Below are 23,507 nucleotides of genomic sequence, written 5' to 3' on the forward strand. Positions count from 1 at the left end.
CAGGCAAACCCAGACACAGCTTATATGGTCCAGAAGCATAGTGTGAAAACAGAATATCCAACAGGATATTCATCAAAACCCAGGGAGATCAAAACCACAGCATCCCATTGCAGCAGGAGGGTTACACCAAGCAGATGCACCAGTGGACCTGCTGCTCATCAGGGTTGTGTCCATAGGCCTCTATTAAAAAAGAAACTCTACCCACAGCAAATGAGCCCTGGCTGCTCCCACCACCTGGAAACACAGAGTGCCAGTCTCTCTCAGGTTTACTTTACTCCTCGTGACTCCTCAAACTACTCAGTGAAGTTTCTGGTAAAGTGATTAGCATCATTAGCATCATCAGATGAATGCCGAGGTGGAACATGGCTGAAGTACTTCGATAGGAGCAGACGGCAGCAAGACCACTTGAGGAGATGAATATGAGGATCCACTCCATCCCACGGTGTTGAATTCAGCCAGTGATAAAATACTTGGGCAGTTTTTACAAAAAGGCTTGTTCACACCCAGAAAATGATGTGAGAAATTTCCTGGATACTGCCAAGAGAGCAGTGGCCCGAGGTGAAGACCTCTGATAAACTCGGCATCAAGAGATCTGCTATGCTGGTAGAGAGATCACCTCAGACTGATGTCTCCTAAAGCTGACATTACTCCTACCTGTGCTGAGGAGTATTAGGGACAATATGCCCAACATTCTCAGGTCCAGCCAGCTTTGATTAGCAAAGAAAACCCTCCTGGCCACCCTTTAACCCTGCAGGTGAAGGTCCCTGTGGGGAGGGACTCAGGGGAGATGAATGTGCAAGCGAGACCTGCTGAAGAAGAAAGCATTTGTGCCTGCCACAAGATGTCCAGGTAGCACACAGCAGTTTTACATTCTGGGTTTTATCATGACACAACGGATGGCAGGAAACCATCATTTTGTAATACAAATGTGCATGGCTCGTGTGTACCAAGATCTCAGTCACACCAACCATTTCCAGAGGACACCTACCACAGCCACGACTCCGGCATCAGTCCCCGTGGGCTTCCCCAGGCTCCCCACCTCCCAAGCCCTTTATCATGCTATGCCTGCCTCAGACTGGCACGATGCCCTTTTTTCAGCTGCTGCCTGAACCAAGGCGGCAGACAGACCTGCTGTTGGGACTCGCAGCCCCACTCGGTCGCCCACGCGTCGCTCCCATCCTGCCTCTGCAAAGCTTTGTCACGGTAACCGTGCCAAAAGCCAGAAATGCCAATTACGCCGTAAATCTCCGCAGCAGAGGAGCACTGGGAGACGCAGTGGCACCCTGCTCAGGGCAGCTCTACCCCCTGCTCGACTGCCTCTGGGACCGTACCAGCAGTAAGTGATGGCAGGAACATCTGTCACCACTGAGAGCTCTCACCTCCTCCCCAGGGACACAGTGTGTCTAGACCAATGTTTCACTCTGGAATGGTTTTATACCTTTTTTTCTCCGGGCACACACAGAGCTGAATATTTTTGTCATAGAGATGGCAAGGTCAGAGGAATTCACCTTATGAAGTTTGTGATGTTCCTACAGGACCCTACTCCAAAGCTCCCTCCAGCCCGCCACAAAGAACTTTCTCCTATTACAATGCAGCTCATCTCTCACCTCAGCCATCGTATTTCAGGGGCACTTTTTCTTCTGATCCCAGCCCTATCTTCCTCGAGGGAAGAAGCTTGTCTTTGTACCTGCCTGCGAAGCAGCAGGCATGCCAATGGTGCGACAAAAATAACTGTGTACAAGCAAGAATCCGAAGGATGATTTAGGCTACAAAGTCCCACGCTTGCAAACTAGAGAATATGATGCTTATTGTTGCTGGACATCTTTCAGTTGGTTCATTATGCTGAACCAGATGCTGAAAAAAGGAAGGGTCCTCAGTTAAAAAAAGAGCATGATCTACAGCACAGCGTATCAGCACAAGGGGAGAGTTGCAACAGCAACCTGAAATCTGTTGGTTTTTAAGCGTGATAAAGTCCCACTTTACAACACAGCAACACTTTAACAGCAGCTCTATTTGGAGGGCTTTGGAGGACATCTCCCAGGTTTCTCTCCCAAAAGGATAAAGCTAAACACAACATTATGCATGAGCGTGTCAATTTGCAATCAGTAGCATTCAAACCCTGAACCTTTAACACTGCCTTAATTCAGCAGGACAGAAGGATGTCTCTCGTCAGCTAACAGTGAACATGGAGGGTGTCGGAAGGAGTCGGGGGATCTGCTCCTCAGCACAGCAACGGCAGCCCAAGTGCTGCCTCTGAGCATGCGCTCTCATCAGGATCCCAGGTGAGATGTACAGATGGATGAGAAATGGGAAATGGTAATTTTCAACCATTTCAGTAAAACCTGCCTGCATTGTCACGGTACAAAAAAGGCACTTCTCTAGTCCAAGGCTGACTTCTTACTGCTCTTCGAAAGCAATCAAGGGAGGTGTTAGCAATCCCCTAGCACAGATCAGGTTTTTACAACAGAAAACATCAGACAACCTAAAAGCGGAGGTTGCTTTTAGCACCCCTTAAGCAAGTCACAAACGGCTGTGTCAAACAGTCATTGCAAACTCATTCCAGGAGACTATCAAGAGAACGCATCGTCTCCCAAACAAGAGGATCACCTTCCACAAGCGTTAGTATGGTCTCTCTGAAGACACTTGCCAAGAGGAGTCTTCCCAATGACCCAAGCCCCCACAGCCACCTACATCCACTGTAAGTCCTCCAGGTGAAGCAAGGAGCTATTGCCAAGTCTACTCACCTTTCTACCCAGCTCTTGTAGTTGGGGATGTCCTTGGCGTACAGTAGTTTGTTGGAGGGAGAGTCTTTTCCTAGCTTGTGCTCAGAAGTTGAGCAGGAGTCCATGAATGTCTGAGCCACCACGGATAGGCAGGCATCAGTAATACTGTTCTTGTGAATGTCGAACACAAACTGAGGGTTCTTAATCACATTCACCCAAAAACGTAGAGGTAGACTGAGGGAAGAAGGAAACAGGAGTCAGCACCTGAAGCGAGCTCTGCATGGCAACTGGCACACACGTACCTCCAGTAGTGAAGGAGGAGCTCCCCACGACCCAGAATCGGGCAGGTTGCTTTTCCCTGTGCCCCAGGGACGCAAACCTCCTGGGACAAATGGCTGCTCCTCCCTTGCCCACCCTCACATGACCACAGCTCTCCATGGAGAAATTCCTCAGTGCTGCCAACATCTCCAAAGGCAAACCAGGGCAGCCCATATCTGCGGTTTCTCCAAGGATCCGCTCATCCTGAAGAGCCCTTGCTGAGTCCACGAGTCAAACCAGGCATGGTCCCCTTCTCTCGCATCAATAAGCTGCTCTACTGCACCGTGTGGCATTTCACACATCTCTCATGTCGCAGGAGGAGGTTAACTGGACTTCTCAAGGGACTCATTAGCACATTTAACACCAGAGGAGAATTTAGGCAGCGTCAGACGCTGGAAACGAAGCTCTCGACTGTAGAGGCAGCAGGTCTCCTGGCCAAGCCACCGACTGGATGTTTGCTGCATCCTCACACGTGTGCCATCCTCCAGGGCTCCATTTCCCAATCCTGCTGCCCCTCTCCTCTCCCATGAGCATCTAAGGGCCTCCCCCCATCAGAAAGCCTCTGCACTCCGTCATCCCTCAGCACCGACACCCAGCGAAAGCTTTTATCTTAGACAAAACACACTTCATTCCCCAGGACTTTCCTAATGAGGGTACCGGGTGCATGTACATATTTCATTTGTGAAGGGAATGGCCTCGAGAAATTAGCTCCACACATCGAATTAGCGCCCAGAGATAAGCACAGGCATTAGTATGCAGCAGTCTGCATGCCCAGCCCCTGCGGAGCGGGGCTTTTTTTTCCTCCCTTGCCTTTCATTCCTTCTTTTAATATAGAAAGACGAGTTATAAATCAGTTCCAAGCACTTCCGCGCTCTCACATCTCCATTTAAAAATGTTTCTTTTCCTGCCCTGCTAATTGCCAACAGTTACTGAACTATACAAAAGCAATTTGGCTGCCATTTAACAAATGCCAGACACGGGAATGTACATACCCGTCTCCAGTAACGGCAAGATCAGAGAGATGAAATCAGTGAGGCAGCAGAAAAGAAAAATGCCGAGGGGGGGCTGTGGAGCAGGAGCCAAAGCCTGCTCGAGCCCTGGCCCCAGCACTGGCATTGACAGAGGGCTCATCAGCCATTCCACCCCGCTTTTCGGAGGGCGATCCGCAGAGCTGACGGGCTGGCTCTGCAGGCGAGCTTACGGAAGACGCGTGCACGGCTTTACACTGACTTTGTTAGGGCACGCTCGGCTGAGCGACGGGAGGGAGCGTGGTAACACCTTTAGGACAGCCAAGATGAGGATTGGGGCTGGCATCTCCAGAGGAGAAGCCCCAGCTGCCTTTGCTCAAGGTGAGATGGACACAGAGCCGCTGAGGTCCTCGATCTACATGACTCCAGGCGTTGGAGTGTGGAGCCTGGGCTTTGGGGACAGAAGGGCTGGGGGAGCATTGCATTCCTGGGATTTTTTTCTACTGCAGGAAGGCATGCAAGGGATTTACCCACACCCGACATACAGAGATATGGGCCTCTCTAGTCCTGGATGGTTTCCAGGGACATATTTCTGCTCCCTGTGGGAGGGGCTGGAAGTATCGCTAGCTGTGATATCCTTAGCCATGCCCCCTCCCGCCCCATCCCACTGCCCCACTCCATTACCAGTTACTCTTCCAGGTGTGCCTGACATCGTAATCATTGATCTGATGCTTATCAGCTTGTTCATCCAGGAAATCAAACATGTATTTGATGGCAAGGGGGAGCGCGCTCCCACGATGTGCTGTGCTGAAGATGGTCTCAAACAGGTCATCCACGAACTTCTGTAGGGTGCCCTGAGGAAGAGAAAGAGAAGGGTGGTTCAGCAATGCCCAGTGCCAGCAGAGAGAAGAGTCTTTAACTGAAGGTTAGACTTTAAACCAATTTCACTTGTTTTCCTACCACCTAGAAAAGAAGTACAGTTTAGTCTGTGTAACTCTACTGGTTCTCAGTGGTTTATACTGGGAAACAGACACTCCTTCGCTGCATGATCTGGCACTCTAAAGCATACAAATAAAACCACCATATACAGCAAAAACCAAGTGAATATGTGTCATATCATGGTCTTTCTTGGGTCCCATTAAGGTGCCCAAGACCTGCCGATGACAGACATTGCTGAACAAGCCCTTGTCCCACGAGGCAGGGAGCCACGTCACAGCGGAGATGGCTGAGCCCAGTCGCTGCAATCCTGAGCCAGCACCATCAGCACAGCCCTCCGATCCTCTATAGGGACATCTCGGACACACAGCACCCACTCGGCACTAGAGGAGGTTTTGTATGTGCTGAGGGAAGGGGAACCCGCTGCGATGCCAAATGCCCTGGGTAATTACCCTTCCCACATCACTGATTTTGCAGCTTTATCCCAAACACCAAAGGGGATGAGGCATCTGCCCCACGGCATCTCTGCTTTGCAGTCCAGCAGCTGCTCAAGGATATAGGGAACAGTAAAAACACCAAAGAGTGCAAATAGGAAAACCAACTCAAGGGATATTCACTGAGGGTTCTGACACACAAAAACATCACCTCCAGCTCAGGAAAGCCCAAAGACAAAGAGAGTAGCTCCGCCTGTGCTGAAACAGAAGGCTATTAAAAAAGCAGTGCTTACCGCTTTTGGCCAACCTGAATCACTACCCCTCCCCATCCAGATGTGAAAGGCCAGGCGGCAGCTCTGTGTCTCCATGGCATACCTTGGTGGCTAACAGGCGCGTCAGGTAGATTTCGGAAACCATCTTGCTGCCCCGGTCACCCTCCCGCTGGTCCATATGGTCGTGGTTTTTCACCAGGTGCCAGAGCTTGGTGCCGCTCTCCAGGTCAGGGGTGATCATGGGGGTCCGTGAGCGCAGGCTGTCGGGGCTGCTGGCTGTCCGCAGCATGCTCTCTGCAAGCACCGAGCACAGGGGGACACTCGCACCCTGCCCACCTCCACCTCACCACCAGCCCCTCCATCCCCCTTCCCTCCGCTGTGGCTTCAGGACACTGTCACGGCAGTGGAACGGGAGCTTTGGGATCCAGCCTCTGCCCAGTCATGGACTGGGAGCTTGACTGGGACAGTCCTCACAGCCTGCCAGGCTACATTTAAGCCTGGCCGAGGTACAGGGGGCCAGGACCATGGTGGAAGGGATTCTGCAGAGGTCTGTCCTTCTCCCAGCACACAGATGCCAGGATCACATCACAGATGCCTCCTGCATCAGTCTGAGCTGACCACACCGTTCCCTTCCAAACCAGGGCTGAAGCACACTTGCCAGCAAGTCTGCCAGAGTCCTCGGCTCTGCTCATTTAAGTGCCAAGTGCCTCTGTGCCTATTTTAATTAGATTTCAGGGGAATAAAAGGGAACGGATTCCTTAGCAGCACGCCATCTGACACGTCTCTTTCTCCCCTGAGTCTGACGTTGCAAAGAGAGAAGGCTCTGAGGGCATCTGCTCCCTCTCTGACACTAGAGCAAACAGCACAGTGCAGGAGAGCCGGGGGTTTCGAGGACTTTGTTCACATGAGCCCCAGTTACAACCACCTGTCCTGTGCCTTGGCCGGCAAGCCCAGCCTGGTGCTGCCTCCCCTGCCAGCACAGCAGAGGACACCCCGGTGCACTCACCGTATCTGCTGAGGGACTTGGTGAAGGTGGAGGAGTTGGAGATGTTGTACGCCGAGTTCTGCTTGGGCACCAGCGCTACCGAGGAGCCATCCGTCACCTGGGGGCAGAGATGGTGTGAGCACGCTGTGACACTGGAGAGGTACAGGAGGGACAGCCTCAGAGAGGGGAGAAACCAGCCCAGGAGGGACGAAGCTACGCTGCATCCCACTCCAGAGACATCCATCTCCTGCAAAGGAGACCCCTGAGACAGATCGGGGCAGGGTCAGAACACAAACACACCAGAAGCCTTGACATGAAGATGGCAAAGTAAGGTCAGAGCAGGAAACAGCCTCCACAAGTCCTGAAGATGCCCCATTTAGTGCTTCTTTGAATGTAAGGACCATAAACATGGGGACCATGCAGGAAAATGACTGCAGACATCCTGGCCATGCACCTGCACAAGCAGCATGGTCTGGAGAGCCATCCTGACCAAGCTGAGCAGCGAGAAGAGATGCTCAAGCTCAAAGCAGCTGGTGACTGCTCAGTGCTCCCCACCACGGACAGCCTTACCTGGTAGTGGGCCAGGGTGTTTAGCCTCTTCCAGTCATTGTCAATCTTCGTGGTGACATCTTCATCCTGCAGTATGATCCGGGCCATCCTGCCCTGCCGCCACTCTGTCCCCATGAGGGAGAAGGGCTCGTGGTTAGTGGGGTACTTGGAGCATAAAGCCAAGGCAAGGGGGCAGGAGCACAGTCTGGGCATCAACAGAAGAATCCTCCCACCACCTTTTGAACCCCAGGATTAATGACTGTCAACATGGTGTTGGGCAAAAGCTGTTTCTAATTACTCAAGGAAAGACAGCATCGCTTTGACCCTGATGACCGTTTCCTTTGCTCTTCTCCTCTTCATTCTCCTGCCCCTCCTTTAAGAACAGGACTACTAACGTTGTTCTCGAACACTTCTGGCCCCCTTGGACCTCAGCCACCTCAAGCCTCCAACCCAGACCACAGCCAGAGCCGAGGAAGCTCCTCTCCCCATCATCTCTACCTGCAGGACCCAATTCTCATGCCAGGGGTCCCCACACACAGCCAGTGCCATCAGCACAGTAGAAGTGGGCTAGACAAGCAGCAATGCTCTGGTTTTGCCAGGTCCCCTCTCCTGTAGGAGATACAGATTTTCGTGCCTTGAACAGTGTTTTTTTGGAACTTCTGCTCTTGGTCACACCTCTGCTCCCCACAGGGAAGCGCTTGGCCTCTCTCTTACCCAGGTCCATGTCTCCAGCTTTGGGTCGCTGGGAATAGGGCACCCCCTTGTAGACAGCATCCAGCAACTTCTCCTTCACTTGCGTGATGGTGTCACAGTTCAGCACCTTGACAGGGATCTCCGGGGCGTTCTCATTCTCAGGGTTCACGCAGTTGAGGGTCTGCACAGCACAGAGAGGCAGAAAGACTTGAGTGAGAGGATGTGACACACCGGTTGCAAAGGCAGGTCCAAGGACATGGGGCTACAGCTGTCTACAGGCCATGTCTTCTCACCTCCCAGGCTGCTGAAGAGGTGCAGCCACATGGCATACTCCTGCTCCCCTTTTCTCCCCACCTCACTCTCCCAGTCTCCAAACTTCCAACTGTTCCCAGAACAGCAGCACGATGTCAGTGAAGGAATCCTAGGCCAGCAAACCATGCTCAACTCACAAAAACCTGTCTAGCCTGAGTGATGCCTGTGCATGCTCCACTCCCCTCCCAACTCCACCCCAGTGGAGATGGAGTTGTGAAGAACCAGCTGCAGGCTCAGCCAGGGGAAGGGCCTGGCTTATCGTTCAGCTGGACAGAGGGGATGGCTCATATGGAGGAAGAGAAGTATCTCTCCATCTCCTTCAGTAATCTCAAGGCTCTAAACTTTGGCTGCTCCAGGTAGCCCGTACTCAACAGCATCTCTGTCCCCGTGTCTGTCAGGGTCACGGGGTTTGTTGGGAGAGGTGCAGTGGGGGATTCAGTTCATGCCTGGCTTTCTCAGCTCCGCGGCAAGAGCAAACGTGGCCATGCAAAGGTGCTGAATCTGACACTAGCTGAGATGGGTACCACACAGACAGGGTAAGAGGCACTCCAGGGACACTGGAGAGAAGAACAAGAGGCAAACCACTCTCTGCACAGTACGTTGGGTGCCTGCAAGATCTTGTTAAATAGTTGGACCTAGCAGTCCTGGCAAGCACCAGTGAGGCTCCCGCTTGCACTAACCAGCATTTTGTAGTCGATCTGCTGCCGGATAAGCTTGTCTTCACTGAGTGAGTAGCGAGCCTCTCCTGTGATGGCATCAATGGGGCCCTTCTCCATCTGCTGCTTGATGGCACAGTAGAGCATGAAGAGCGGTTCCCCGGCACACTCCTGCAAGACGGGATGGAAGAGAGGGAGGAGTGAGAAGGTGCCAGGTACCACCTTTGCCTTTCAAGAACCGCCACTGTGTCAGCAGCCCGCTGAGCCCCCGCAGCATCAGCAACAGCAAAGGATCCACCAAGGCTGGAGGCACCAACCAGCCTGGAGCCATGAGCTGGCACAGAAGGGCTGAAAGTGCCAGGAGTGAAAGTGGACACTCCTTTATCACCCAGGGCCCAAATCTCTCCCCCGAGCTGCATCCCAACGAGCCCTTCCAGCTACAGGCATTAGCCCTAAGGGCAAAAGAGGGTGCGAAGGGAGCGGAGAGTATGGGGAGAAGTTCCAGCAGATTCTCCCACACCAGCCCTCACCCCTCCCTTCCGGCCGCCTCACAAATAAATTGTACTTTGGTGCAAAGTGTGGCTGCTCTCCCTGTCACCATATGCTGTTAGCATCTCGTTAGCATCTGCGGTAATTAAAGAGACAGCTGCTAACGAGCAGGAACAGGCATACATCATCCCCAGACCTTCCGACAACACGCCTGTCTTTGAAATTATGTTTCATTTGCAAACTTGGCTTCATTAATTCAGCTTGGAAAAGTGAGAGACCCAAGGTGGGTGGGTGCTACGCTGCGCATTACCAGCTGCCCGGCAAGGCGGGAGCGTCAGGCCAGTCGCAGAGCGGGGAGCCCTCGGGGACTCCCACGGCACCCCAAACCCACCCCTCCAGCCGCGGCAGAAAGACCAGCAGTTGCTTCTTTCAGTCGCTTGTAAAATCTCCTTCCAAAACTTCTGAGTCTGCGGAAGCAGTGTGGATGAAGGACAGCTTGGAGTGCGATTCCTGCTCACATCTGGCACAGCTGCTTCTGTCTCAGCCCACAGCCTTCCGCCCCCCCAGGTAAGGCACGGCTGCTGCCCCTTCGTCTGCAGCTCTGCACCCACCTCTGGGGATCCCCACCAAGAAAAGTGGGTTCAGCCCTTCCCGCATCCACAGCCTGGCTTCACTCCAGGCATCACGGCATCCACTCCTCTGCTCGGACACCGGCCAGGCTGATCTCTTTTTGGATACGTGGGGTAGAGCTGGCCCCATGGCCTCCCTGGGGGGATGGAGGCATCGGTGGTCCTGGTGATGGGTACACCACTGCTCTAGCACCAAGTGGGCTTTTAGGGGATCGTGCGTGGCAGGGATGGCTCCGTGGGTCCTGGTCTCCTTCTGACCTGTTGGGCACCCTAAAGTCAACTGAAACAGCCCCTCTGCCCCATTCTCCCAACTCTGCGCATCCTCCATGTTACAGCTCGGCTTCCCCATGTGTCCCAAATGTGAGTCCTACCCTTAAAATACAAAACCTCATTCCCAACCTCACTGTTCCCAATGGCTCTTGAGGACCTGGGCCAAGATGCCACCATGGGTCAACAGCTCGCTGAGCCATTACAGATGACGATGGCAGAGACCACCAAAACGAACAGAGATTGCAGAAATCATCGCTGGGCAGTTGCCCCGAGATGATCTCCATCGGCTCAGATACAGGAGGGGAGCGCCAAGACGAGGACGGGTGGCCCCACAGGTTGTTGGGAGGGGGCTCTCCATGCGAGCAGAGCTGGAGGAGGGTGACTGCAAACACCCCCACGCACGGCACATCCACACCTCTGTCGGTGCGTGGGGAGCAGGCTGAGGCAAGCCAGCAAGCGCTCAAACTGTCTATTGACTAGATCTAGCTCATCAGGCACCTAATATCGTACATTTTTCAGCGCTTGTCTCGATTTATCCCTCTCCCTTTCCCCGGGGTGCCTCATTAAGAGTCTGATAAATGCTACTGCAGGGTCCCTGTGAAAGCACCAGCCCTCGCCGGCTCCCTGCGCTGCTTGTCCTGGGCAGGGGGGCTTGTCCTGTCCCTGTCCCCGTCCCTCGCCCCAGCACATCACGGCCGTGTGATGCCGAGCACCCGGCCCTGCTCCGGGCAGGTTTGCAGAGAGCCGATGTGGCAGCTGGGGACACATCCGCCTGCCTCATTTACATGGACAATTACCACAGTTTGGTGCAAGGCATATGTTTCCCTGCTGGCAAACTGGCTGCTGTGATACCTCTCCATCTACTCCATGGGTTTCTCCTGCTTTTGATGCCACCTGTGATCCTTGCTGCTGGGAGACAGGTGGAAACAGACCTGTGGGTCTCCTCTGATGGGGCCAACCCAGGGGAGGCCACAAGCACATCCTCAAGCCTCTTCCAGTCTAACTCAAGTGATCGAAGCGATGGAGTTTCAACCAGTTCCCTGGGGAGATGATTCCCAGCGTAACAATCTCACAGCCAGCGGGTTTATCCAAGCCCTCTGCATATGTTCCTCCTGTAATGGTGCATCTAGATTAGACTTCTCTCTCCTGCTGCTACCACTGAGAAACTTGAGGCGATTCCCCCTGCCAAAGTCACGGCTTACCCAAGGACTTTAGGAAAAGGCATTGCCCTGGTCCCATCCTCACAAGTCTCTCCTGCTACTCCTCATCCTCAGACCTGCCCTGCACTAGCAATGCATCCAGTAGCCTCTCCAAAGTGGGACAGGGCTGTACAAGGATAGATAGAGGACAGTGGTGGCACGTGAAACGGTCCAAAGCAGCTTCTGAACAAGGTGAATCTGCCCCTGTGATCTGCCCACAGGCCTCAGCCCAGCCAGGGACAGGCCAAGGGCATCGAGTCCTGCACATGAATCATAGAATGATTTGGGTTGGAAGGGACCTTAAAGATCATCTAGTTCCAACCTCCCTACCATGGGCAGGATCATCTTCCACTAGACCAGGTTGCTCAAAGCCTCATCCAATCTGGCCATGAACACCTCCAGGGATGGGGCATTCACAGCTCCTCTGGGCAACCTGTTCCAGTGATTTATCCACCCTCATTGTAAAAAGTTTCTTTCTTATATCTAATCTAAATCTCCCCTCTTTCAGTTTAAAGCCATTGCCCCACGTCCCATCACTACGCACCAGTCCCTCTCCAGCTTTCCTGCAGGCCCCCAACATCCCCAAATGCCGCTGTGGCCATTCAAAGGCTGTGTGCCTTTGCTCGGCCAAAGCACAACCTCATCCACTTCAAGGAGCCCTGAGGGAGTTTATCCACAGCAAGAGCTACTCCTGCTTCTCCCATCGAGCCCACAGAGCCCAAAGAGCTGTCTGCCAGTGTCCTACCTGATCCCACTGGGCACAGCTGCTGCAGGGGCAGAGAGTGGCCCCACTGAGCAAAGCCTCAGCCCAAAGAGGTGTCGGGAGGTTTGACATCTCCCCACAAATGGCACAGCTTTCCTCCTCCTCTCCCACCCCTGGAAGCGATCTCCACCGCACGCTACAGCTAGATTTTTATAGATACAGGCTATCCCTCGACAGAGGCAAAAAGCCAAGCGCATGTAAGCGATATTATAAATCACCTCTTGTTGACAATCGTTTGAGTCCTGCACAGACTCCTGCTCGCTCTCATCTCTTGGCTGGAAATGGTTCAAACTCTCTTTATCTTCATGAGGGATGAAAATCCCACAAAAACGGCTGTGTGCCACCCAGCCTTGCTGCGCTGCCACCAGGCAGAGTCCCAAGAAGTAGCTCTGCCGACTGACACCGCAGCGACAGGACAACAGGCACCGTTCACCCCGCCGCTGTCATCCTGAAGCAGCAGCAGGAGCAGGGCAGAGGTCCACGGGCTGGAGCTGTGGCTGTGTCACCCGCAAGGCCACTGGTGTGGCTCTAGCAGGTGGAAGCACTGGTGCTGATGGAATGAATGTTCTCGATAATACAGATTGGATGAAATCAGTGGTAAAATCAGCCCTTATGCTTTTGCATCCTCTTCTGCTATCCCAATGAAATTGGGAAAAAGTCGAATTCAAACTAACGGGCTCCACACCCTCCTGCATGCGTGGCGGAGAGAGCTGAGTCCGCAGCTGCCAACAGGCCCCGCGGGGCGTCCATCTTCACTGGGACACCTCTTGGAGGAGAAGCAGCAGCAGAAGTGGAGATGCCTGGGGGAAACGATTCCCCTACCATGGAGCCTCAGTGTCAAAGAGATGAAGGAAGAAGAGTGCAGCACATCAAACTACAGCTCAAACAGGCAGAAATATCCCCCGATCACAGTCATGCCTACAGAAGGACCAGCTCTCAGGGCTTCTTCCTCCTGAGTTTCACAAGCAGAGGCGAGGAGGGAGGAATAGGGAACACTCCAAAGGGATTCAAGACTCAGCTGAGTTGCTTCAGATTTATCCTTTCTCCAGGCACCTTTCTTAAGAAGCTCTCAAACTCACTACGCATTAAGCAATCCCAGTCTGCATTTCATTTCTCAATCTCAGCTATTTTCCCAAAAGGAGACCCAGAATCACCAATCACATCTCAGAAACACAGGATAGGAATAGAGGCCTGGAAAGCGATTTCTGCACCCAGAGGGAGCGGCAGCACCCAGGAGCATGTCAGCCCAGGCTGCGGGTACCACGCTGCCTGCCCCGGAGAGGCAGGAACCACCTCCCTGCCTACCTGGGGTTGCCATCCCTTCCCAAACTCACCTTCAGAAACTTGTACAGCAGAAACGTGAACCAATTCGTCAGCATCTTCTCTGCCACCGACTCCGTTCTGTAGGGAAGGCAGAGAGCAAAGTCGTCAGGAGAGGATACTGAAGGTCTCTGATCTCACCTGTTGCCACCTCAGCCTTGGACTTTGGCTATATTATTTTTGGCTTAAAAGGTCACATCTGGAAAGGCAGGAGCCTCGAAACAAAGGGGCTCAAGCAGATAGCAAAAGCTCTAGTGAAAAGCCTGCCCATCCACAAGACAGAGCCACAGCAGCCCCCCAGGAGGCAAATTGGTCTCCGACGTATTTGGAGATCCAGAGAGAGCCGAGCACAACCTCGTCCCAAGGGGAGTCTCACCCAGGGGATGACCAGCTTTCTACCTCTCCCTAGTACCTTCTAGTTCAATGAGGTTTGTTTCTTGCATTGCATCCCATTGGAACCAGGCAGCTCCCCCACAGGAGGATTGGATGAGACACCTAAGCCAGGTAAAATGTAACCAGACCCACCTCAGGCTCCTCAGTTAAAGCACAACCTGAAAGGAAGAGCTGAGGTTGCAAGGCAAGGTCAGATCCTGACTCATATTCCCATGACACGAGCACCTCCTCCCACATCAACGAGCGCTTGACCTAGCTGGAAGCTCCTTTCCCCACCTGGGAGCTGCTGCTCTGACTTCCGCTCCTGCAACACACTCAACATCACTATTGCCCTGACACAGGCCCACCACTACTGGGTGACATGGAACTTCCCAGAAACACAGTAAGTAGCCCTTGATCTCCACAGCCTCAAAGCTGAGGACCCGCAGTAGAGCAAGAGGATCATCACCACCAACACTAGAGGGAAGAAGAGAGTTTTCCCCAGGATCCTGTGCAAGGTCTGCTCAGAAGAACTGTTGGAGAAGAGGACACCTGGTTCTTGGCACTCAGCAGTGGTGACGGTGAAGCTTTAGGAGGCCACGCTCTGCACCCTCACTTCTCTCTGTGCCCCTGCCCTTGGGCCAGGATATGGGTGGCTCTCGGGCAGGGATGCAGAGCCCTGCAACGCAGAGAGGGCACTGGTCCACCAGCACATGGCCTTGGTTAAAGTCACCGCTGGATTTACGTCTGCAGACTTTGATCCCAACATGGTTTTGGTCAAACTTATCCCCAGTACTGATTCAGCCCAAACCAACAGGATTAAAGGAGGAAGAAGTGAGAGCAGTGGCTGGAAGCTCAAGTTTTCCATGCACCTTTGGAGCACTGTGCAAAAACACTGCCAGGCTTTGGATTTAACCCTTCCCCACCTGCATGGTGGAAATCCCGATCTTTGTGTCTCCTCAGAGTGGGGTGGTGATGCAGGAGTTTACAGTGAACAATGCTGCAACGACCTGCTCAAAAAGGAGCTTAAAAATGGAGCCGTGACTCTCAGCTTTTGGAGATGTAGTTGAAGGAAGCAGCCAAAACTGCCTTAAGAAAACTTATGAATTGCCCCTAGTTTCCTAAAGCATGATTCAAATCCAGATGGCAACATGCTCCAAGGCAGCATGGCAGGGAAGGTCTAGTGGAGTCATATGTGTCTGTTTGGGACCATCACCGCACAGCAGGTGCATAAGAGGGAGAGCAGGATCTCGCAGGATGGGTGTGAGACGTGGTGGGTCAGAATAGGACCTGGGGATCTCGAGGTGGTGGTACTGCAGCCCGATGCGCTGCACCAGCAGAGGAGAGGGACAGCCTGGCACGGAGGGGGCTGAGCTAACACAGGACTCAGGTGAACCACGTAGCCCTACAATGGCAGCTTAATGCACCTGTTGGCACCACAGCCTGGTCTCGCTGCCGCAAGATTAAAATTCCCTTTAACATGCCCATTATTCTCAAAGTGGCTTTCACTCCTTTTAAAGTAAAAATGTCAGCCAGGCCCCTGACCCTCTCCGGTTAGGATTCCTCAGCTTATCCACCCATTAATCATCAGATCAGCCACTTGCAAACACAGATGCTCCTGAAAGCACAAGCAATACCAATAACTCACGAACGTGGTTGCGTTCCTGTTGTACCAGAGGAACGGACACAAATGGGTTGACTCAAAAACCAAAATCCAGAAGGAATGCGAACCTCAGAGCCACCAGGAAGAGTCCCACTGCCCAATGCCACACACCACCCAATGGCAATGCCATGTCCGGCAGATGAGACAGGTGCAGTTCCCAACAGCCAGATGGCTGGGGTAGGAAATCCACTTTCCCAGAGTTTATTCAAGCTGACACAGGGTCGTAGGGTCCCTTCCAAGGCTTTCTCTCATGCTAATGGAGCTTAGCCCTTTTTGCCCTCCCTGGCATAGCACAGTCCTCCTTAAAACATTAGAGAATGGTAATACTTGAGCCTCCAGGGGACGGAAGCCTTCCTGTGCCCCGTCGGGAAACATTAATCCATCAAGAGGAAATAAAAAGGGAGAAGGGATGTGGGGAGAAAGCCAAGGGAAGGGTGGACTGAAGCTATTCAATAGACAACCTCCTCAGCCCCAAACCAGATCCTTTGACAAGCCTGCAACACTCATCTGAAGTGTCACCACCCAGGCTCCGGCGGATGTTAGTCTTTATCCGTCATAGAGCCAGATGCCACAGCAACGGAGGGATTATCCAATAACAAAATAAATAAATAACAGCCCTGTGCAATTAGATCAATGTTAATCCAGTTGCCCTGGGCAGTAAGCGCACCCTCACGCCCAAGCACGGGGCTAAGCAAAAGGACAGGGAGGCACCAGCAAGGTACTGGCCAGGGGACCTCCTCCCTGTCCCAAGCCTCCTGCAGTTCCGCCTGCGATGGGACCTCGAACTCCGTGGCTGGGGACTGACAGTCCTCGGGCTGCCGCCTCTCGCCGGGCCAGCCCAGCTCTGCCCCCGTGCCACTCCCACGGCTCAACTGCTGCAGCTACTGGCCTCCCTGCGCTGCCTTTTATTTATATTTTATTGATTTACTCCCACGGCTCAACTGCTGCAGCTACTGGCCTCCCTGCGCTGCCTTTTATTTATATTTTATTGATTTACTTCATTCCGGAGTTTTGCTCCGATGGCAGCAGCTTCGTCACGCTCCGAGAGACACAGGAGCTGGAAACGCAGTTTAAATATTTCAGTGAAGCCTGGTGTCATGGAGGGACAGGCAGAAGAGCCTAAGGATGCGCTCGGGGAACAGGGATGGGGGTCGGCACCTCCAAAATCAACCCCTCTCCTGGCCAGCCACAGTTCAGCACCGCACCCCTCTCTGGCACATTGCTAATGAGGTGCTTGAGAAATTAAGGGCATCCTTGTAACGTGATAAATGAAGCAGGGAGAGTAAGAAAGCAACATGCCTAAAGAGACCGGCCAGAGGCAGGCAGCAGAGACGTAACTGGGACCAGCTCACATCTGTGTCTTCTCCAGGCATCTTCCCAGGGCCAGGCACAAAAAACCCAACAGGTTTTGTCTGGTCTGGCCATGCTATGAGCATTGGCTGATTGTCTGAAAGATGCTCTGGTTTTCTTGAGCCTTTCTGGTGACATGCCAGCCCTGTGGCTCTCAGCCATCCTTGCATCTCCACTGGAGGCTGGTGGCACCAGGCTGGTGGAGGTGGAGATGGAAAGGCACAGCACGGCGTGCGAAGAGAGAAGACAGCAGAGAGGGCCTGGAGCTGGGCTGGTGGAGCTTATTAATTGTTTTTGTTCAGCACTTGGTGTATCTTTCAATATTCATCAGCCCGCGATGAAGGAGAGCTCAGAGCTATCGTTAAATATTGATGGGCCAGGCAGACTCATGGCAGGGCTTGGCAGGCTGCCTCCCACTCACACTCCCTCCTCGGCCCCGGCAAGACTCCCAGCTTGCGAAGATCCGCTTGGCTTTCCCAGGAAAATCCCCATGTGCCCGGCAAGGTGGGCAAGCCCCAAGGAGGCAGCAGGGAAAGAAGGACTCCTGCCTGCCACCAGCCTGCAGAGGCACCCATGCAGCAAGGCAGCTGCCAGGCAAAGTGAGAGCTGCCCCACATCCTGAGAGGTGTGAGGGACCTCCTGGTCATCTGGAGAAGAGAAGGCAGGTGGGACTATCATTGCAGCAGTACGCAACAGCACATGACACAAGCATGCATCCTCCCTGCACCAGCCTACACAGCCACTGAGCATCTTGCTCCCTCTTTCCCAGAAAACATAAACCCACATAAGCCAAATCAGGGCGAGAACATCCCATGGGCAACTCCTCAGTTGCCCAGGTCTGGGTGGCCCCACATCCCTCTCATACGTGCATGCAGGCAGGCAAGGAAATGCTTGACCACAGACCCAGTGCTGACATTGCCACAGCAAACACCAAAGCCTAAAGGACACCAGCTCATGCCCACACACTCAGAAGAGCCTGGGCACCATCCCACAGCTCCAGCCTCTCAGATGGTTGCTCACCTCCGCAAAAGCAGCTTGGGGTGGTTCTTACTCTCCAGGTTCTTCTCGATGAGGTCAGAGAGGAGTTGCTTCAGAACACCGGTGGCATACTCCATCTCGCCCTGCAGCGCTGTCATGATGAGGGAGGCCACATTGCCACGGTCCCGCATAGAGAAGCTCCGCTGAGCCTCCAGAGTGCGGATGAAGGTCAGCAAGAAGTGCTTCTTGTTCAGGAGCTGCCCAAAGAGAGTCAAGGACTTCTCCACGTTCGCCTGGACCTGCAAGGATAGAGCAAAGCTGGGAGACGGGCGAGAGGAGGAGGGCGATGAGAAGAAGGCGACTGGGCTGCATGAGATCCTGAATTCATCCTCACCCTCCAAGAGGAAAGGATGAAAAAGGGTCAAAAGTAGCTGGATTTGCTCTTTCCATACTACTAAGCTTCCTCTTCAGAGATCAGCTCAGTTTCCTCCAGAAGCATTACTAGCCTGCAATATCTCAGCATCAGGTTAACACAGTCTCAGGGCAACGATGTATATTTATGTATATATACACACACACACACTTCCATACCAAGACTCTCTCCCACGCGTGTGCAGGCACATACACGCACTTCCTTCCCATAAACAAACACTCTTTCTCTCCCAAGCACACATGCAAATTACAATTTTCTATTTCAGCTAACAAGCAGCTCAATTCCCACCCAAGTCACTGCAACATGTGCTTCAAGTATTGCACAGAAAGCAAATAAAGCCATAACCCTGAGCTCCACCAGCAGCAAAGCCACCTGGTTTTGAGGGGCTGGATTTCAGACAGGGAAGTAAATAGCAGAAATCTGTCTCTGCCCCGCTCCAGACACAGCCTGAAATATTCCCTTTCCTCTTGAGACGTTTGAAGGTATATTTCTGGCCATACTTGGCCACGTAGGACTCAGCAGGGATTGGGCTGGGATGCTTTAACCCCCATGCTGCCCTCGTCAGCCCAGCTCTGGTCAGCCCTGACCACGTTTCTTACCGGAAACGAACATTTTTATAACACGATGTTTTCCCGTTAGAAAAGATGGTTTCCTCTGAATAAAAGCCTTGCTGTGGTAAAAATGTCAATTTTAATTATTTTTCCCCCCCTTGTCTTCCTGATTGGGAGAATAAGTGAAAAATTTCATTTCATGTCGATATTTGGAGACAAAACAACACTTTTCATTTCAAAACATCAACTCAAAACGAAGAAGAGGGTTTTGACAGATCAAATCATTTCACTTCAATCAAAACTTTGGATCAGCATGCTTCAGTTCAACGAAATTCCTCGCGGTTGTAACTTCCCCCTCCAAAATACTCTTTCCCACTGGACGAAAACCCCCGTTTCCCACCCAATCCTTGACAATCCTGTGCTATGAGCACCCAGACATCACTGTCACCCTCGTCGCCCAGGCAAGCAGAGACGCCTGCCCAGAGCATCCCAGAAGGGTGATGGGCGATAAATCCTCTCTGCCCCCGTCCTCAGGGTTCCTCTTGCGGGAACCATGCAAGCAAGCACCTGGCTCAATTTCCCTTAACGCAAGTCAGAAGAGAACATCCTGCTAGGAACAGAAATGCTTTAAATTATGTTTTCCTGGAGTCCCTTCCTCCAGATTACGTGGGGATGTCGATGCAGTGACGCTGGTAACTCAGGCAGACGTCTGAGGTTCAGCAGCACCAGCTGCTCTGTACAGGGATGCAGAGATGTCAGCTGATTCCTCAGCACAGGAAGACCCAAGAGCCAGCTGGAGCGCAGCGGCTGCGCTGGAGACCTACCAGACCCACCAGTAAAACTGGGGCAGAGGGAGACATGCTGCATCCTCACCCCTGCACATTGCTGGTGCTTTTGAAGCCAAGATCAGGCAACAGAGACCATGGGCTGAGAGGCTTTCTCCCTTCAGTGGAGCAGCAGGATCTCGATAAGACTGGAAACGAGTGACCATCCCACTGAAGCCTTGGCAGGGAGCATGGGAAGACATGAAATCCCCATGGCAAGAAGCACAGCAATGCCTGAGCCCCCTATGTGCCTGTCACTTCCTGGGCCCCCGTGTTTAACTTGCTGATCATTAGCAGAAATAAATGAACAATACTGAACTAAATATTTAATCAGGCTTAAACTTGTACAACTGAACAAACCTCCCACCCCTAAAACCTGCAGAGAAAGGGAGCTGGTACCGACAGCCTGGTGCTCACTGCTGCGGATTAACGTGTGCGTGAGCAAGTGCCGTTTCCTTCCCGTCACTTGCAATAGCTAATGTTACACTCTGAGTAAAGAGACAAATAAAAGCAAACCTGATTAAATTATATGAAGCTTACACAACTGTAGTTGCTTTATTTAATCTCTTTTGGGGAATTTTTTTTTTTCTCCTTTGCAACTTTTAACTCCTTGCTTCCCAGGCCAGGCTGAGCTGATGTGCTCTCTCCAGTGGGATATTTTGAATTAGGAGCTGGAAGTCGATGAACTTCCACCCAGCCTGCCACAGTCAATGCAAAATTCCTCCTCTGATACTCTTTTTATGCCTCTCTCTTTAGGTAAAACCCTTAAGAGCAAGAGCAGAGGTGAGAGAGGAGCCAAGCGTTTGCAGAGACAGGAAGGGCTATGCCCCAGGGAGGGCTACGCTCACGCCTGCTGCAGCTCTGAGCATCCGGAAACCTGAGCTGCAAGGGGAAATCCACAGAAACGGGGTCCCCACCACCCTCCAGAGCTGGGATTAGGGACCAGGGAAAGCAAGCAGGCAGAGGGCCAGGGCCCCGCACCATAGCCATGCCGGCATACAACATCAGCACGTGCACTCACAGTTGGTAAGAGCTTGTTGTATTGTAATTAGTGACCGTGCATCTTGCACCAGGGCCGATTACTTCTCCTAAATACATTGTGAAGCCCACGTCGACAGTAATTACTGTGCCGGGTCAGCAGCAAGGGGAAGCTTAGGTCACCCCCCTCCTTTCTCTAATCAAGAATGGCCTCAGCAGCCCAGCAAACGAGAAGCCAATTGCTGTGCAATTGCATGCACTAAATTAAACAGACGTGGGGAGGCCAGGAGAGGAGAGGGAGCTGGTTTGGGGAGCAGGGGAAGGATGCCAAGGATGGGTTCTGTGTAGGGAAATGGAGCCAAGCAAGCAGGCAATGTCGGACAAGCCTGCTAGAAACGAGTGGCCGGTCAGGCATCAAACAAACCCAATTGAATAAAGCAAGTGCTGTAGAAAATGACAGCAGCAATGATATTAATATAAATATTGATATTAACATCAGAGAGTGCAGTAACCATTCGGCAGCCGGTCCACATCTACATTGAGATGCTTTTTGCCACACCAGGCTGGGCCAGCTTCCGACAAAAGCATCTCTCCAGCCTGATGCCTGGGGCACAGGGACTCATGCAGGGGCACGTCCCCAGCGTCAAACACTACAGGGACAGACAGACAGACGGTACCACACCTCCATCTCCTTCAGCACAGGGTGGTCTTCTATCCCTGGGAAGAGAACCCGCATGGCGTAGGTGCGGTAATCCAGAAAGGGGATGCCAGCCCCGTCCAGGTCGTTGGTCAGCTCATTAATGTCAGTCTGCAGCTCAGCGAAGGCTGGGGTGGGAAAAGCAGAATTAAAAGCATTGGCACCCAGCCTCTGCTGCACCCCTATCCCTGGCATCCCATGGGTGGGAACCCCCAGGTGTGAATCGGTTCCGCATCCCTCCCCCTGGCAGGCTGTGATCGCTGTCCCCATCTCACAGATGGAGAAATTGAGCTGTAGAGGGTGGGGATGACTTCCCCAGAATAAATCAAGTGGCAGATTTGGGAACAGGACCGCCTGGTCCCAGGGGGTTCAAATCCCCCATACTCAGCACTCGCAGCCTCCCAGGGACACTGGGGGCAGGGAGGAACTGCAAGGCTTGAACAAAGCCAGAGCTTCTAGGGGAAAACATCAGCCTAAACCACAAGAATGTTCTCATTTCTTTTTGACCTAAATACTACTTGAAAGAAGAGTTTGAACACGCCCACCCCGGCACCTCCCGATCCGAGCACAGGCAGCCGTGACTCCCGGGGGAACGTGATGCAGGGGGGGTCCTGAACCTTTAATTGCACCTACAGGGAAAAGCTGACGGGAGAGGAGTCCTGGAGATGCACCAGGGAAAGGGGTTGGGGGGGGGCGGGTAGAAAACCCGCAGAAAAAAAAAATCAAATTAACGGCACTTTAAAGGGAGCTGAAAGCCAGGCAGAGGACTGCAGGCTCGTCAGCCTGATGAGAAAAAACAAACCGTCAGCTTGAAAGGCGTGCTATCTTATCTGAAACTGGTGGGACTAGAAAAGAGAAAAGGCAGGGAAGAGATTGTGCCTTTTAATTAAAAGCAGATCCTTTTATCTGCCAGCTGTGGAAGACAAGACACCATCCCCTCCACCAGCTCCCACCCCTCTCCCTGTCACCAGTGCCATCCACAGGCATGTGTAGGGATGGGGATTTGGGGGAGCAAAGGGTTTCTCTTTCTTTCCCCTTTTTATTATCTTGTTTTCGGTGCCTGCTCCATCCGCAGCGCCTGGGCTGGTTGCGGCTGTGGCTGGCAGGGTCAGGGCCTTGGGAGCCAGCTCAGGGGGATAATGGGCAATTAGGTTTTATCAGCAGGATCATACAAGGAATTCTGTCCAATTTCACAGCATCCGTCTGTCACATAATGAGAGACCGACTGCCCGTTCACAGGCAGCCCTCGCTACTCCTCGCTCTCTTTTCTCCCATTTGGAGAAGTGGAGGGGAATTTCTTAACTGGAAAAATCCCCATATCCTACTCAAAACGAGTTCACTCCCTCTGACAAAACAGCTTTGCCTATTGCCATTCCCCCTCTGGAAGGCAACGGGAAAAGGGTGGGAGCACACTGAGCCTCGGGATGGTACGAGACTCTCCACGACCCCCACGTTAACGGCATAGAGATCCCTCACCCTCTTTGCACTCCAGGGCCACCCGGGACTCCAGGTTGTCCATCTGCAGCTGGAGGCGTTTCAGGGTCCGGTCGGCATCCCGGGACTTGCGCTTGTAGGCGATGAGGACGATGATGATAATGAGGAGGAGCAGACCGCCCCCGCCACCGATCCCGATGATGGCGGGCAGGGTGAGCAGGCTGTCCGAGTAGATCTGCAGCGTCCCTGGCGAGAACTCGAACCCCCCAGCCTTGATCTGCACCACGGTGGGGGAAAAAATGGACCTGGCGTCAGGGGGCACGAGTCCAGGGCAGCCCTTCCCACCGTGCCCACTGTGCTGGGATCTGCGGGATGACTTCCAGTGCAGGCAGGGGAGGAAAGATGTGGAAAAAAGTAAGGACTGCAGGAGCTGGTCTGGAGCAGCGCAGCACGCTTTAATGGGATGCAGGACACACGCTGCCAGTGCGCGCGTAGTGGGCAGGGAGTTTGATGTCTCATTCAGACAACATTACAGTAACAGATGGGATGTGAAGTGAGTTCCCCCATGGGTGGGGAGCCTGGAGGGGACTGTGCTGGGTCCCTTTCAAGCTGGCAGGATCCTGGAGCGTGAGCACTGCTGCGCTACAATCCCACGAACAAAGGAGCCTTCCTTACGGCGTGAGCCAGCACCAGGGAGAAGGGGTGGGAGCC

General features: G+C 53.0%; 1 protein-coding gene across 1 annotated transcript in view; it reads right to left on the bottom strand.

Moving 5' to 3' along the window:
• Positions 1 to 23,507, bottom strand: part of PLXNA1 (plexin A1) — a 103,480-nt gene that overhangs the window by 4,532 nt on the left and 75,441 nt on the right. Inside the window, 11 exon segments of the mRNA XM_086618773.1 lie at positions 2,745 to 2,957; positions 4,694 to 4,863; positions 5,755 to 5,945; positions 6,658 to 6,754; positions 7,207 to 7,310; positions 7,900 to 8,059; positions 8,871 to 9,017; positions 13,531 to 13,597; positions 17,922 to 18,178; positions 21,348 to 21,490; positions 22,839 to 23,073. Coding sequence (XP_086474899.1) covers positions 2,745 to 2,957; positions 4,694 to 4,863; positions 5,755 to 5,945; positions 6,658 to 6,754; positions 7,207 to 7,310; positions 7,900 to 8,059; positions 8,871 to 9,017; positions 13,531 to 13,597; positions 17,922 to 18,178; positions 21,348 to 21,490; positions 22,839 to 23,073 — 1,784 coding nt within the window.

This window comes from Tauraco erythrolophus, chromosome 12 (genome assembly GCF_009769465.1).
Source record: "Tauraco erythrolophus isolate bTauEry1 chromosome 12, bTauEry1.pri, whole genome shotgun sequence".
In the NCBI taxonomy this organism is placed as follows: domain Eukaryota; kingdom Metazoa; phylum Chordata; class Aves; order Musophagiformes; family Musophagidae; genus Tauraco; species Tauraco erythrolophus.